The following is a 17993-nucleotide window of genomic DNA, read 5'->3' as shown; positions in this document are numbered from 1 at the left end:
AAACAAGGGGGAAGAGAACAACAGAGAAGAGGAAACATGCCAAAGGTGCTGGCCGAAAAAAGGAATTCCTTTCTACAAGGCCACAGTATGCCTATGCTTTTTCAAAGCAATGAAAATCAGTTTCTAATTATTGATAAGAAGTCACTTTACTGCACATGGAGTTGCCAATAACTACCACAGCTAAGGCTCTGCTCCAGTCCTCAGACGCAGGAAGAAACCTTGCCAGCTGGCTATTCTTACGGAATGAATCATATCTCTCTCATCCAGATTTCATGCTAACTTCCTTATATTTGCTTTAAGTCATGCAGAGCAGGTGTGTTTTGTCTCTCCATTCCCAGAATGGGCCAACAATGGAAATTACCCAACTTTACCGACAGGATGCAGCTTGTTAAGTCAAATCTCTTAAGACTAACAAATCTCCCAACAGAACATGCTTCTAAACATTTGCAACTAAAAGGTTCTAAAGATAAGTTCCTTCTGTAGTAAAATCTCTTATACCACCACGTTAAGACATTCCAGGAATACAAACTCCATCTACCCAGTATGCCAATATGCAGTGATTTGAGGTTTATGAAGTCTTGGGTGTACAATCATAAAAAAAGAAAGAAAATGCACATTGGCGGCATGAACTATAACTGTTAAAGCGAAAAGTACTTCTGTTTTCTTAACATCAACCTCCACAAATATTAAAATGCACTTTACTTGAGAATTCGGTAAACAAGAAAAATGATCATTAAAAAACCACACAAACATCAGCTGCTTTATACACTTAAGCAGGTGAGCCGAAAACAAACATACACTCTCTTCTGTTTGCTAAGGAGCTATCCCTTCGGAATTTGCTCTTATTTCAAAGAACAACACTTTAATGATTGGCAAGTGCCAAACCTTAAGGCCACCACATCATCAAGCGAGGGCTTTTATCAGCTATCAGGGTTGTTCAAAAAACTATCCGTCTAGGTTGAAGGTTGACAATTTTTTTTCTATAAAAGACCAGAAAGGTTTTGTGGGCCATACTATTGCAAGTATTCAATTGTGCCCTACTAGTGCAAAAGCAGACACAGCTAATAGGTAATGAATGAACACAGCTGTACTGTAATAAAGCTTTATTTACAAAAAGAGGCAGCAGGCTGAATTGGCCTGTGGGCTGTAGTTTGATGAGTCTTGCTCTAAGAAAACCACCAAAGGTAAAAACAACAGCGATAAAAAGGCCAACATTCCGTCCTCATGAAAACATTCACTGTACACTTATTCTAACCGGGGGAAAAAAAAACACTTAAGCAATTTAAAGGAAAAGTTTTAAAGCAATTTAAAGGTCTAGTTCCTGAAATCTGACATTTTAGGCTTAGCAATAGCCAGAGCGTCCACAAACTCATGAGTATACAGAAGTGCCATGTCTGTTCTTTCCTGCTGTCCTGTTCTCCAAGTAAAAATTCCAAAGACATGTGAGAAAGGAGTTATTTTCCCCAACCAGAATCTTTGTTGGCTCATAATTATACCATGTTTCCCAGAAAATAAGACCTAACCGGAAAATAAGCCCTAACATGATTTCTCAGGATGACATCCCCTGAACATAAGCCCTAATGCGTCTTTTGGAGCAAAAATTAATATAAGACCCGGTCTTATTTTCGGGGAAACAGAATGTTTGAGAGGATGTTCTAGAGATGATCAGGAGCCATAAAATATGGAGCCAAGAAAACAGGCATGAAAATCTGTTACAGATTAAAAGGGTGTACATTCCAGTTTATTGCACTTCGCATCTAAGAAAGGTGCTTTCAGTTCACTGTCAAATTTTGAGAACTTAAATGCAAGCAACTGTGACAAAGTCTGAGGTATCTCCAATTTTAATTAAAATGTTGATAAGAATGAAATAAGACATACTCGGCAATCGAATTGCATTTAACTTCAATTTGCATAACATTTATACAAGTTCCATGAGCCATGCCATGTGCTGAGTGCATCAGGGAAGCACTTTCCTCTTATTTGGGAGCAGTTTTTATTCCTGGTGTGGCGATGACTTTCTCCTGGAACTTCTTTCCTTGAGCTCCCTGAACCCTTCAGCCTACTCAACTCACCTCTGCAGCAGCTCTGGATGAATGAGGGCAACCTCGCCTCAGTCACTGCCAGGGCACATGCAGAGCTGGAAGCAGACTTACCCTCCACTAGAGAGGGCAAGAAATGTCTGGTTCTGCTTCAAGTTCTTCCAGGTGAGAATAGGAAAAACATGAGCCTCGATTCCTTTTTGGAACACAGTTAGAAACAAACGAATACAGCAAGAAAGAAATGCTATTAGTTTGTTCCTCTTGCAGTTATGAGTAAATGAGGGCTAGAAAATAGATGGGGTTTATGAATATCTATCATAACTACAAAAGAACCTTTTGGAAAGCCTTGTTATATGAACTTCTAAGTTTGGAAATCACCAGTGGAAACTCTACTTCGGTATTGTTTGGCTCATTGTTTCTCAATACCCTTTTGTCTTTCCCTTAAAAATATTCTTCTATCAGCAACTCAAAATTAGTAAGTATTGAATCTCTGAACAGATGACTGCACAATTACACTCAGACCTTCACTAGTTAAATCTGTATTTGTTCTTCATGTAAGAGACTTATTGGTAAGCCAAATAACTCTTTCTATAGAGCTTCTCCTATTGGGCTATCTTTCTCAAATTGCTATCTTTTTAATGACTAACAGAAATTTGTGAGAGAAAGTAATATTTGGACAGATGAACTTTAGGCCCTAAAAAGGGAGTAAGCAGCCATGCATTTTACCTCCTCTGCTGATTTCTGAGGGCAGTGAAGGCGCCATCATATTTGTGTCCATTGGCTGAGAGCCATCCTGGGTCATGGGGTCTTCAGGAGGCAGGTAAGCAGGTGGGGGTGTATCTGCTACAAAGTTAAAAAAAAAGTTTTTTTATCCTTAGTAAACACACACTTGTTTACTGTTTTGTAGTCTCACCAGTGGATGGAAAACCTTTGAATGCTACACAGGACTTAATAGAAGGAGCTTCAGGGTCTCCTGCATTAAATCCATGGGCTCTTAGGAATTTCCCAACTGCGTTTCATTACAATCAACTTACTGATTTAAATTGTTCATCTCCTGAGACTTCTGGCAATCTGTTAGGACTCCCTTCTCCCTACCCACTAGTTTTAAAATCCCTAGTAGCAGGATAATAGGAAACAAATCAGATTATCACGGTTATCTTCTATTTCAGAATTTACACATATGTTTCTTCTGGGAAGCTCATTGCCAGCAGGCAAATAAGAGGCAAACAATATGATTTTTGAAACAAAGAACACTAACATAAGTCTTCTGTTTTCTTAAATAAAATAAAGGGTAAGGGTTTCCCACAAACAATCCTTTGTGATCAAACTTCAAGATCCTCATTGGCTATGGTGAGCCCACGTAGCTGTTACGACAGAGCGGGGAACAAAGTCTAACCTCAGGGAAGCAGGAATAACCTGGCTAAGTCCTTTGGACCACCCCAGGCCACTAACCGCCATAAACAGCTAATAGTGCTCCCTGGAGTTCTCAGACATTTCCAAGACCGATTCTGCAGCTGAATCACAACCCAGTGATTTCCACCATCCAGCTGCTAAGAAGCAAGAGCTCAGAGAACAAAGACAGGCCTGTGGGGACCTTCTCTGGATGCCTTGTTCACTCTTTCTCCATCTTCTTTTAATTCGGGTTCTTCCATGCAGCCAGAGCACTGAGTCGGCTTTACTTCAAGCCGGGAATGAAGACAAAGAACCTCCTCTGAGACCAAATGCCACACATTTCTGCAAACAAGCTGGTGAAGATTTCACGGGCAACCTCTGGCAGGCATCAGCACTGAGAGGGACCAGAGTAGCTTCTGGTGGTATCCACTATTCCCTCAAGGACCTCTTCCGACCCGGGTGACTTTCTCTTCTCCACATTTCCTCTATTTGGCCTATGTCTTAATCCGTGGCAGCCAGGGGGAAAGTGTAAATTCAACCAATAATATTCAATTTTTTTCACTCTTGGGCCCACCCTGAGTTTGCCCCTGAAGCTATCTTCTCCCCTACTAGCTGTTCATCAAACCCCACGGGTCTGGGAGGGAGTGGACAGGACATCACCAGATGATATTAGTTTGATTTTTAAACTAATGAATGTCCCACCCTCATTTCAGTTTTGGACTGAAAAACAAACAAAACAATGCAAAATAAACAGGCTTAAAATAAAAGGAAGCAATACAAATATCCATAAAAGACAGCAATATCAAGTGTGGACCACTTTCCAATTTTTGAGGACATATCAGCAATGTTGTTGAATTCAAATTTACTTAAAAAGAACTGCAAGGGGACCAATAAACATGCATGCCCACTCGTTTTCCCTTCTTGAAATGTTTGTCAATAGGCGTCAGGTATATCTTTGTTTAGAGTATCTTTCTTGAGGTCTACTGGTAAGAAATTTGGCACTAATCATTTTGTTCTCCGAGATGCTTGCTTATTCACCTATGAACTTGAAAAATGTACTGTCCTAATTAATCATTTATTTTGATAAATATTACACCATCAGTTAAGTCTAAAAAAGGAGAATAATTGTTTTTTTGTCTTTGCTAAGTTAAACAAGCAGATGGTTTCCAGTACTTCTGTTGCAATTCCTTTGTTGCTAAAGTATATGTTTCTCGGGATTACATCACCACTTAGATGAATTTAATTAAGTAGGGGGCTGTGATCCCTCAGGAAATATTTTTTCTGAGGTTGCACTGATAGCAGGATTGTTTTTTCCACTTATAAAATGATGTTGATGGAGGCTGTGTTTCTCCTAAAGCAAACGTGTGCGACGCAGTCTGTCTTTCTCTCTTTTATCAAGACTGAATCCTCTATAACCATGATGCCACTCCCCGAAGGATGCAGCTGTTTTAAAACCTTTCAAAATAAAAAACAAAACTTATTCAAGCAACTGTGGCTGAAGAATAACCCAAGGCATGTGCTTACTACTTGGCTACGGGTCTTCTTTCAGCCAAAGTCGAATGCTGGGTTCTAGAGCACAGCACCATGTACCAGAGAGGAAAAGCCCCCTCCATTTCAGGTGTCCCAGCTTCTCCTGGACACTGTGATAACAACCATCTCCTCTGACCACAGAACAGCACCCAACATTCCAACCTACCTGGCATCTGAAAAGGGCTTCCTGGGTCTGAGCTGGTAGGCGAGTGAGGGTAGGTGCTACTGCTGCTTCCAGGAGAGTTTGGGTAGCTGCTATTAGGAGAATGGGGAAACGGATGGCTGTTGGGTTGCTGGAAGGAATCCGGGAACGTGGCATTGAGTGGCATGTGAGGCTCATTTTGTCCTAAGTTACGGAACTGAGCTAAGAGGCTGTGCTGCGGATTATATTCGCTGTGTCTTGGAACCAGCACTGGAGGAAGAACTGGGGAAAAGGAAAGAGAAAAAAAAGAGACAAAAATGAAAATGTTGAAAATCTGTAACAACGTCACAATAAAGTTGAAACATGATCTGTGAGTAACAACAAATTATCTGAACCCTGTCCTGCTGCCAGTTCAAAAGCACCATTCAAATGAAATTTTCCACTCAGGAACAAATGCAAGAAAAGAGCAGTGTCCTTAGCATCACTTATGACTTACGCCTGAGACCTGCAGCATTGCAGACTGAGGAAAGGCTGCAAAATACATTCTTTTTGGTTAAAATGTTAAGTGAGGCTTCCCTACCCTTAATGTTTTCTTTTACTAAAAACCAACACATAATTAAGAACCTGATATATCACCACTGAAAGTTCCACTTTCATCCTGGCTGACAAGATTTTACATTTAAGAGTTAATAATATTTATTGAATGATATGTATTATTCACCACAAATGTTTTAAATTGACACATTAACTCACTTTCAACCAACAGGAAGCATAGTAAAGAAGGTTGAGAGGGTAAGTATAGTGAGCAGTATAAAATCCAAATGCCAATGAACATAGTTAATTAGACAAAATATGATGTTTTGTGGGACAGACTTTATATTGTGTCCTACTAGTCATACAGTCACGTGCCGCTCAATAACAGGGATACGTTCTGAAAACATATTCGTTGTTAGGCGATTTCGTGGTTGTGCGAACATCATAGAGTATATGTACAGAGACAGATAGATAGGTAGGTAGGGAGACAGACAGATGACAGATAGACAGACCTAGATACACGTAGCCCATTACTGTCCCTGCACCTGCTATACTTTTACAGGACTGGCAGCGCAGGTATGTTTGCAGCGGTGTCTTCACAGGTACGTAACGCCTTATATTACCTCACTACAGCTGTACAACTAGGTGATAAGAATTCTTCAGTTCCATTATAACCTTATGGGACCATCAGCATATATGTGGTCCATCACGGACCGAAAAGTCGCCGTGCGGAGCATGACTGTACCTTACGAACCCCTTTTCTCTAAGGATCTTAATGTTTTTACCCACCTCTCAATAATCCTTATGACTACCTGATATGGAAAAAAAAAGAAATAGGTTATAAAATCCACATTCCCTTAACCAAATACTTAAGTATAAAGGCCAAAAATGTTTGTACTAGTAGAGAAGGAAAGAAAACAAGTCAAGGGCCGGCCCGGTGACTCAGGCGGTTTTGCTCCTAACGCCAAAGGCTGCCGGTACCATTTCCACATGGGCCAGTGCCAGATGTGGCTCAGGTGGTTGGAGAGCGGGCTTTCAACCACAAGGTTGCTGGTTCAACTCCTCGACTCCTGCAAGGGATGGTGAGCAGCAACTAAGGTTGAACACGGCACCTTGAGCTGAACTGCCAATGGGCTCCCGGATGGCTCAGTTGGTTGGAGCGTGTCCTCTCTACCACAAGGTTGCCGGTTCGACTCCCGCAAGGGATGGTGGGCTGCGCCCCCTGCAACTAACAACAGCAACTGGACCTGGAGCTGAAGTGCGCCCTCCACAACTAAGACTGAAAGGACAACAACTTGACTTGGAAAAAGTCCTGGAAGTACACACTATTCCCCAATAAAGTCCTGTTCCTCAATAAAGTCCTGTTCACCTTCCCCGATAAAAAAAAGAAAAAAAGAAAGAAAACAAGTCATTCCTAAAAGCTCCATGTGACAGAAACCTAAGGAGTTAATACTTAGCATGGTCAGAAACCTCCAGAAGCAGAGCCACTACAAATGCAATGATGATCAAAGGGAAGGGTGACTAACAGAGCCCTAACCAGGGTTAGGTCCTGAGCTTCCTGCCAGAGGCACCAGATGGCTCTTCCCAATAATAAAGGCCCTTGGATTCACTACGCTCGCTCGCGGCCTTGGCTAGAAAGAGAAACACAGCCCATTTGGTCAACTGTATGGGAGGAGGAGGAAGAGATTTAAAATATGTTACTGTCACTGGAAGTTAGGACTCAGAATCTATTTTCCCAAAAAAACAATACGTAGTGGCATTAGGAATTAAGTAGGTTGTTGTGGGCTTTCCTGGGAATCCATCCATAATTTCTAAGCTTTCTATAGGAAAAAATGTTCTTAACACTTGGATTATCATGTACTCATGAGCTGAGAGCGTTTAAGTGAAAATACGTTTTTGAAGGTATTAAAATTTCTCAGACTGTTTAAATTTCACATAATCCTGTACTCGTAGCAATAAGATTTGCTTATTTCCCTACTATTTGACCCCTTAGAAACAAATCTTTTTAGTATAAGAAATGTATTTTATTTTTAGCGCACTGATGGAATCTGCCCAAACCAAGTCATCAAAAGAATTCCTCCTTCCACCTTTCAATAGCCATCTGAAATGTAAACTACTTTGTTTTGTTGAACTCAAAAATTCCCGATAGTCATAAAGGCTCCCCCAACGCCAATAGAAGTCTATATTCCAAAATAAACTCATGCTATGAAATAGTTCAGTGCTTTTAAATTCCTTAGGCAATCCAACATTCTCTTTTTCTTTTAGCTGCTGCAGCTTGAGTTACGCTTCCCAACTTGCCTTTTTTGGTCATCTAGCTATAGACTCAATTCTGATTCATACCTTTAAAAGGGGGCAAATATTGGCCTCTCAACCCCTCCCCGCAAATGCAGCACCAGACAGCAATCTGAATCAATCCTTCATCTCATCCCTTCAGAGGACGCCCTACCCCCCAACACACACATTCTCCCCCCATCTCTCTTACTGGATCTCGTTTTTAGTGACTCCTATTGCCTAACAGGTTGAGAACTGGAATTCGCCTCTTCCTCTTGCAGAAGGCATTGTATTTGTGCACCCTGAGTTGCTCCTGCAGCAACTGCTGTGTGGTGAGTAGGGGTCTGGCTCTAAGGCACAGTGCTGTCCTTACTGCGTGTTACAGGTGAGATCCATCCGCTTTTGCAGGTAACCTGGGAAGTGAGTCACCAGCTACAACAAATCAGCATCCTATAGATGAACTTGACAAGGAAAATAACCTTTTTCCTCCCTTCTGATCTAGGTACACGCATCTTTTAATAAACTTAAGAAATGTACTGAGGTATCACACATCTATACTAAAACGCACAAATCTTCATAGAAATGTAACTGCACGCACTCTAGCCTAGCTTCTTTGGTTCAACAGTATGTCTGTTAAGACTCACCCAATTCTGTGTGTAGCATCTTATGTGGCTACATTAGAATTCCTTACTTAGTTCCCCCACTTAACCTCCTCAGAAGATGATCAATTTTTCTTTTTTGCTAGTGTATCCTTCCTGGGTTTCTTCTTGAAAAAATCAAGCACATAAATATATGCTTTCAGAATTCATTTTTGTCACTAAAACGAAAGGCAGCCTACTGTACATACTTCTGCACTTCGCTTCCCTGTCCCCTAGAATTCACTTCATTTTAGTTTATAGCAATCCTCCTCATTTGTTTTTACAGCGAATAGCACCAGTTTATTCAACCATTCTCCCACGTCTGGGCATTTAGTTTACAATATTTTACCATCATATGTAACACTGCAGTGAATAACTGAGTGGATATATATTGTAGTACTGTTATAGGTGTATCTCCAGGGCAAATTCCTAGGAGCGGAAAGACCGGGTGAAACAGTAAATGCAGACATCATTTTGTTATCAAGAACTCCGTACTAGGGTTGTACCATTTTGCATTGCCACCAGCAACGTATGAAAGCGAAATTTTTCCCCATAGCTTCCAGAACAGATTATCTTTTGTCAAGCTTTTGACTTTTTTTTTGACAATCTGATGGGCGAGAAACAGTATTTTGGTGCAATTTTAATTTACATTTCTTTTAATATGGTGAAAGTTAATATCTTTTTCTGAATCGTCTGCTTGTGTCTTTTGACCACTTTTGGTCTTTTTCATTTAATAATATATATTAGAGATACTAGCTCATGATTTATTATACGTTACAAGTATTTTATCACAATCTGTCTTTGACTTTGCTTATATGCAAAAATTTAGTTTTTAGTTTTTTTGGTAATCAAATTTATCAGATTTCCTCTTATTGAATATGGATTTTGGTTCATAGAAAGCTTTCTCCTACACCCAGATTGTAAGGAGGAATTCATCCATGCATAGTTGGAATGCACACAAAGTTTCTTTTTTTTTTTAGACCTCTGATCCATTTGGGGTTGGCTTATTTATAGTATGAGGAATAGATCTAATTTTATTTTTTTCAAAATGGTTAGCCAGTTGCCCCAACACCATTTATTAAAAAGCCCATCTTTGTCTCAGAGATTGAAGGTACCACCATTCTCATAAACTTCCATACATTTATAGGCATTCCACTCCATTTTATTCCAGTCTGTGCCTTAGTACCACTCTGTTTTAATTAGAGGCTTTATGGTATGTTTTAATATCTGATAGACTAAGTCAGCTTTCCCAGTTCTTCCTTTTCAGTGTTTTGCTTGCATGCATCTACTTCCATACGAACTGCAGTTATCACCTTGTCTACCTCCAGAAAGAAAAGATTATTGTTACTTTTACTGGGATCACATTATATTTATACACTAACTTAGTAAGAATTCATGTCTTGATGATGTTGAAATGTCCTAGTCAAGAACCTAGTCAAGGTCTGCTCCAGTCTACTTTTGTGTATTTCAGGAGACTCCCACCATTACAGTCTGTGTTAGTTTGCTGGGCTTACCATAACAAAACACCACAGAGCAGGGGCTTAAACAACAGAAATTTATTTCCTCAAAGTTCAGGTGGCTGGAAGTGCAAGGTCAAGGTGCGGGAAGGTTGGTTTGTCCTGAGGTTTCTTTTCATGGCAGGTAGATGGCCACTTCCTCACTGTGACTTCACATGGCTTCTTTCCCTAGTGTTTTCCTGTGTGTCCTAATCTCTTCTTCTTATAAGGACACCAGTCAGACTGGATAAGGGCTCACGCCAATGGCCTCATTTTAACTTCTTTTAGGGCCCTATCTCCAAATAGTCACATACTGAGGAACTTATGATTAGGGCTTCGGGTATATAAATTTTGAGGGGACACAATTCAATCTGTAACACTGCATATAGGTTTAGATATTTCGTATTAAATGTATTCATAAGTATTCTGTCTTTTCTGTTGCTCTTTTAAATGGGGTTTTCTCTTCCATTATATCTTCTAACGGGTAATGATTTATATATACATGAAGGTTACTGATAGTTCTAGGTTACTTTTATATCCGATTACCTGGCTAAATTCTTTTGTTGTCTGAGTTAGTTTTAGCATTGATTTTTTTTATATAGAGTTCTCCACGGAAACAACCATATCACCAACAAACAGATACAGTTTTAATTTTTCCTTTCCAATTGTTGTCTCCTGTCTAACTGCATTGGCTAACAGTGCCAACATATTGTTAAAAAGGTAGTGAAGATAGTTAACTTCCCTGACTTCCTGTTCACCTTGGTGGGAATGCTTCTACTGTTTCCCCATTAAGAAGCTGACTTTACAGCTGAGAGTGTGTGTGTATATTTAAGAAAGTATCCATTTGTAACACTGTTATAAATGCAGTGCAAAAGTATTTCCCAAGTTCTTGCACATTTAAATCTTTTTTCTGTAGCCTTGATACATGACGGAGAATTTGGCTTGCCTTTCATTTCTTTAAACTTCTAATGCTTTTTCACTAATGCCCATTTCTGTATGATGCTTTTGAGAAGCCTGATTTTACCCTACTTTCTTGCCTTTGCAAGTAATGTGCTTTTTTTGCCCTAAGGACTTGTCTTTGTCTTCAAAGTCTAAGTTTTACTAGGATGTGTCTCAAGTTAATCATTGTACATGGATTTTACAAGTACATGGCAGGTCCTTTCGATATGTAGATTTAGGTTTTCTCTAATTTCTGGAAATTTTCCTTTGAATTATAGTTTTACATTCGTTCCGTTCTGTTGTCTCCAGAAACCTGGGAGCTGGAATTATTCATATGTTGGATCTTCTTTGTTGTTCATTCCAATCGCTTTCTCTTAGACCTTTTTTTGTCTTTTTAAATCTCCTACTTATTCTTTTAGTTGTTTTCCTGCCTTTCTCCAATGAACCCTGTTACATTTTAACATGAATCTATTCTCCCTTTGACATATTGAAATTTACTCTTCATTTATGAAGTGTTTTTGTCATTTAAATTTGAGTGTCATCAACTCTTAGATTTTCTTTCAATTTTTGTCCATTTCTGTACTTAAGTTTCTGAATTTCTGATTACCCCCCTCCCAAAAGCTTGTCTGAGGATATTTAATTTATTTTGATGTATTGTCTTACATGTAACACAGTCAAGCCATAGACTCAAAGGAAAATATTTTTAAATCACATCTGAGAAAAAAAATAATTTGTCCTGAATAAAGAACCTCAAAACTCATTAAAAAAAAATCCAGTTAAAAATTGGGCAAAAGATTTGAACAGATGCTTCACTAAAGATGATGGAGCTTAAAAACATTACGCTTACTGAAATACGACCCAGAAGAACAAATATTTTATCATTCTAATTATATGATGAACTTAGAGACAAAAGTCAGGATAGCAGCTACCAGGGGCTGAGGGAAGAGGAAAAGGAAGAGCTATTGTTAATAGGTAGAGTTTTGTCGAGGGATGATGAGAAAGTTCTGGACATGGATAGTGGTAATGGTTCTAGGACACTGTGAATGTACTTAATGCAATGGAATTGTACATTTACAAATGGTTAAAATGATAAGTACCGTTATTCCCCGAAAATAAGACCTAGCCGGACAATCAGCTCTAATGCGTCTTTTGGAGCAAAAATTAATATAAGACCCAGTATTTTATTATATATTATGTTACATTATGTATTATATTATACCCAGTCTTATAGTAAAATAAGACCGGGTCTTATAGGTATTAATTTTTGCTCCAAAAGACACATTAGAGCTGATTATCTAGGGCTGGAGGGAGAGATTGCAAAGGTGCAGGAATAAACCTGTGTGTGTGTGATAAGTATATTCATTACCATGATTGTGGTGATGCTTTCAGAGGTAGACATCAAAAATAATCACAATGTACATTTTAAACATGTGCAGTTTATTCTATACCAACTATCATTCTCAGTAAAGCTGTTAAAAAAATAAATGTGAAAAGGCAATTAAAACTGTCCTTTGCCAATTTTTAAAAATGGCTAAAGTTTCCTGTTATCTAGTCCTTTTCCAGTCCCATCTTCAAGGCTTGGGAACCAATTACTCTGAGCTCTCAACAGAATATTCCCAACTAAAAGTTCCGTTTTACCGTCCCCATGACCTACCATGTGCTACTCTGGGGGCTCTGAAATGCGCATCTCCCCACTCAGAATCCCCACCCGGGAAAGGAATTCCAGCCCGCTATCACAGATACAGCATCTCTTACAGCAAAAACCAACAAAAGATACTGAAAGGGAAGAAGTGCAGAAAGCCGCCTGTGAAAGTGGTGGTAACACTTCAGATGCTTTGGATGGGCCATGAAAATGCTAATAAGCAGAGCAGCAAGATAAACAATCTTTCTGAGAGATATTTCCCCAGTATTTCTCAACATTTACCACCAAAGTAAACATCAGTGCCAGAGGAGAGTCAACTCTTTGGGGTTCCCAGGAGCTCCACTGGAATTGTGAAATGACATTCAAAGTTTGCTTTATCTTACCAAATTCACACACGTTTTAGCTTCTACTCCTCTTTACTTCTCAAATGGAAAAGAATGATATTTTAAGTAACTTACAATGAAGTAAAACTGGTACTCCAGGAGGCATGCCATGCCACCTATGGCACCGAGGACTCGGTATGGCACACTGTGCTGGGGTGGGGGGTGCCCTCGTTTGAATGTGTGGGTTTCTGATGTACTCAGTGTCATCATCCTAACAAGTTAGTAATTTCGCAGAAAATGACAGTAAAACGTGGCTGGTAACAACAAGGAGGGAGACAGTTATGGTATAAAATTAGACTCTAGAACTAACAGCATACATGTAGAAGCAAGGAAACACTCATCCAGTTGATTTTTAGGTGACCGCCATGTTCTACAGAATTCCCACTACCACCACCAAGAATATTTGCTGTAGGCCTGGAACCATGCTGAGCACATCAGACCGCTGTGCAAATAAGAGTGTTAGGGGGTAACTTACTTACACTGAGAGTGTCAAGCATTGGAAAGGCAACGAGCACCCTCAAGCACGATGATTACTGCCTCATGTCTGCCCGAGTCTCCAGGAATGTTCAATTATGTTCTACACAGTTGGCTTGAGAGACGGATGCATAAAATAAATTCCAGAATGTTTCTGACAAATGCAAGTTACGGTCACTCAATGTAAAGGAGAAAACTTTAGTCGAATGTAATAAGTTCCATTATGAGAAGTACCTAATTTCCTGATGGAGTGTAATAAATGAATCATTATCAAATCTGATTTGTATCGTTGATGACTTCTAAGTAGGATGTCTGTGATGTCTGGCTTGCCTGTGACAGTCCCAATGCATACCTGTTGTCTCATGGAATTATTAATAGGTGACCCCGGTCACTCTCAAAAGTGTCCTCGTTTGGACAATAAATTAGATGACCACCCAAACAATAATCAATAACTAACTAAATTCAGGAGAGGAAAGAGACGGGTGTAGGGTCTGGAACAGCTGCCAGCCCTAGAGAGAAGTGTTAATGTGGAAAAGAAGAGACACACGGAAGCCAGTTAGGTCGGGCTGAGCTTACGCACACAAGTTGTGCTACACTAACAAGGCCTGGGCATCTCTCACCCTTGTAGGAACCTAAGGGACAACGCAAACGTGCTCTACAAGCTTTCTCTCTAGCTCGCACAGTTCTTCCTTCCACTTCACCAATATTTCAGGTAAGGAATAACAATGATATCTGTTTTCTATTGGTGGACGAGGAAAGAATAAACACGCAGACTAATTATCCATGTTTAAACACACCTACGTATGTGCGATTCTTATTTCTTGGGTGAGCAGCTGAAAGAATTAGGATTTCTGTACCAATGGGTAGCAGCTAGGTATTGTCCATTATGCCTATACCGACATACCATGGGCATGGGCCTGGCATAGCACAGTACAAGAAATAGTCAATAATATTATAATAACTATAAAAAATTAGGATTTGCAAACTCTAGCCCTGACTCAGGTCAGAAATAGAAAGGAAAAGAGGGTGAAGAATGTCTTCCTTTGAATCTCTTCTTTCCCTCTTTCGGGCTATTTCTATTTGATGAGAACAAATATGGGAGCCCTGAATCCCCTAGGGGACTGTTTTCTTCAGTGCACTGAATAAGGTTACTCCCTCTTGGCAACATCAGAGAAGGGCTGAAGTCTGCGGCTTCCCTTTAAGGGTTGATCTTACTGCTTAATCTGAATTACAAGACTCTCCTTTGAAAGAGGAGGCAAACATGAAAACACTTTCTTTATACCCCCGCATTTCTCTTAGATTTGAATCATTTAAAAATCAGACTGTGTTGTGTCATTCCCATATCCTAGGAGTTCCAACCCAGGTAAAAAGCCCTAAAGTAGTTTCCCATCACCTCTTCAGAAGTATCCTGGAGGGAGGAAAAAAAGGCTCCTCTTGCGTGATTTCACCACCCCTCCCCGCCACCCACTTGAAAATCCCTAATTGCTGTATTCCTTTAAAAGAAGGAAGTGTTCTTCCCTTCTTAAAACAGTCAGATTTCTGCCTTTTCTCAATGATGCACCTCTGCTTTTCAAAGTATTTATGCATCTCTGTCAGTTAAGAAATAAATAAAATCCCTTTTCTAGTCAGCAGGGAAACCAAACTAAGAAAGTTGCAGGAGATATTTTTGTTTCAGGAAGCAAGTTTCAAGAGACATTTGTGATTCTGCTACCGGACTCGGCTTTACAGCGTTGCCAAGGCACAAGGAAAAGGAATGAGAAAGAAACAGCTAAAATTGGAAAGAGGGGCTGAGCTCTGGGAAGCATTCCTGTACACCCTCCAGACTGGTGAGCTTTTTCAAGATTTGGAAAAACTGTTTGAAATTCTATCACCACGTTGTCAGTGGTAAAGTCGTGTAGAAACCAGATGAAGGCTGACAAGATCCCACCTGGGTTGGAAGCCCAGAAATGTTCGTGGACAAGCGCTTTTGTTTTCAACAAACAAGTTCTGATAGCAAAGTTGCCAGGCCCATGTTTGTCCACATGGACATAATGGAAAATAGCTAGCTGCCACCTACCCAGAGGTACAGAATCGCTGTTTAGTTCTGAAGCCTCGGAAAAGGCATTTAGGTAAGGAGTCAAGACCCCCAGTGCCGGCTCTGGCTTTGCCTTCGATCAAATCACTTAACTTCAGAGGGTGCCAATTCCCTCCTGCAAAAAAGCCAGGGACTTGAACTCCAACGGGCCTTCCTGCTCTCAGCCGTCAAGTCTTCTGACTGATGACAATGCTGCTTTACGTATGTCTGGAGCTTCAGAGTGTACAAAGTTCAGGGCCAGTCTGCATCTCAGGACACGTCACAGGTCCTAAGAGACGGACAGTGGCCGGGGATAATCAGGAATGGTCTGAGAGCAGGTCCAGCTGCAGCAATTCTCACTTAAGGCCAGGCTGAAGGGGAGGGGCAGCCACGCTGCCAAAGCAGCTGTGCCCGGGGGAATATCGATACCGGGTACACGGCCCTAGGTACCGTGTGCATCCAGAGACCTTCTAAACAGACACATTCCAGGCAGAAAGTGGGGGTGGGAGGAGACACTGCAAAGTTAACAGCATGTGCATTTATGACATTGAATTCCTACCTCGGGATACGGCAGGGAAACTTTACACTGAAGAAAACATCCTCAGAACCTTTCACTGAGGTTCAATGAGAAAATACACATATATACTCAGAGTACATCCTCGAAGATGCCAGGACCTAGTCCAGCCCCCAGTTGTAGGTTAGCGGCGGGGGTGACTGTCCTCTCACCCTACTCTTCACCCAGCCCTCGAAGCTTCTTGCCAGTTTCTGCCTGCTAGTTTCATACTTCTGTACCCTTTACTCACTTGGCCATATTTCCAAGTCCAGTTCTAATGTGGTCTCCTTTGTGGTCTTTCTACCCACTGCCAGGAGAAACGAATTCCTCTTTGCTTTTTGCCCCACCGTGGCCTAAACATCATCTAAACTTCCATCACAGCATCTGCAACATTTCATTGCTAATTTGACTTTATCTCATCCAGACCATAAGCCCCTTGAGAGTAGAACTGGGTTTTCTTTCTTATGAATCATCCAATGTCTGGCACACAGTAGGTCCTCAATGTTTTGTGTTTTGTTTTGTTTTTTTCAATTCATGTGCATTTGTGAATCATATGACTATTCCTGGACTTTTTATTTAAGCTGATTAATACAGAACAGCCTTTCTCAAAGTCTAGTCCTCAGACTTGCTGTATCTAAATTAGCAAGATACTTGTATAAAAAGGCAGATTCTTGTACCTCATCCCAGACATGGTAACTCAGAACCTCCTGGAGTTTGGCTGAAAACAGGCTGAGTGGAGAAGGACGGGGGTGCTGGGGGTGCTGGGGGGGTGCTGCAGTCACTGGTAACGCAGCACTAGGTGTCTTGCTCTATAGAGCTCTCACTACCTGTGGAATTTGAACTTCAATTTTCTCATCTTAAGTCAAATTTCTAGCGATCATCCCTTGCACCTCTAAAATCCTATACAGTGTCCGTCCTGATTCTCAAGACTACAGATTAAAATTAGGGTGATACAGAAATGACCAACATGGAGTTACACTGACTTGACAAGAAAATTCACAAAGTGTCCGATTTTTTGGCCAGGCAACATGGTATCATGCAAAAAGCACAGGTGGGTTTTGTTTGGATGAAGCTAGCACAGGATCCTAGCTGTGTAGTTGAGGCAGCATATGTTCTTGCCTGTGTTTCCACGTAGGGATGATAAAATAAGTTCCCAACAGCTCTGTGAGGACTGAGCTCGCCGGCATGTGGCAGGCGCTCAAACCCTGGCTCCCTCCCTGTATCTTCTCCTCCTATCCTTACCCGCAGTTTCCCTTCCTTTGCCCAATTAGTTATTTGCTTAACTACCATAGAAGGAAGGTGCTATGTTTATTAGAGACTTCATGGCTTGTTAGAGGTAGAGAACTTCAGAGTGCAAGCTAAAACCATCAGGGAAAACTTCAAAAGACACACGTAATGTATAACAACAGGTAAAGGGGTTTTAGTTTTAGACTTGGGAAATTGGAAGCCCTGCACAATTATTTTCTAGCCAATTAATGGGGGCAATTTATCATTATTTTTTTTAGTTGGCAATTTATTCTTTAAAATTCACTTCCAGCTAGTAAAATGGAAATAACAGTACTTCTCTCAGATTTTCTTTTTACTTAACATTTATATAGTTATTATACATGCCAAACGCTGTCCCAAACATCAAGTCATTTTATCCTAACAACTCTGACCTACGCACTGTTATTACCTCCATTTTATAAAACTGGATACTGAGGAGCAGACATGAAGTGGCTTGTCGGTGAGCGTGTAACCACAGGAGGCAGGCGTCCAACCCAGGCGGTCTGGCTCCAGAATCCAGACTCTCACCCGTCCTTGGTGTGTCTCTCAGGGCTGCACAGGTTACTTCTGACAAGGTCCTGGGCCACGGTGAGCGCTCAGGGAGGGCAGTTACTATTACACTAACGCAGCCGGCAGGCCTA

At 40.7% G+C, this 17993-nt stretch overlaps 1 protein-coding gene across 3 annotated transcripts in view; it reads right to left on the bottom strand.

The window, feature by feature from the left end:
- The window catches only part of SMAD1 (SMAD family member 1), a 69557-nt gene that overhangs the window by 10790 nt on the left and 40774 nt on the right, over positions 1-17993 (bottom strand). For all 3 annotated transcript variants that reach the window (XM_081075657.1, XM_081075659.1, XM_081075658.1), the window contains exons 3-4: positions 5128-5385; positions 2766-2882 (exon numbers count right to left, since the gene is read on the bottom strand). In XM_081075657.1, coding sequence (XP_080931783.1) covers positions 2766-2882; positions 5128-5385 — 375 coding nt within the window. The remainder of the gene's footprint in view (positions 1-2765; positions 2883-5127; positions 5386-17993) is intronic.

Source organism: Rhinolophus hipposideros (assembly GCF_964194185.1).
Source record: "Rhinolophus hipposideros genome assembly, chromosome: 16".
NCBI classification, from domain to species: Eukaryota; Metazoa; Chordata; class Mammalia; order Chiroptera; family Rhinolophidae; genus Rhinolophus; species Rhinolophus hipposideros.
The sequence above is the reverse complement of the archived record's forward strand: the minus strand, read 5'-3'. Positions and strand labels throughout refer to the sequence as shown.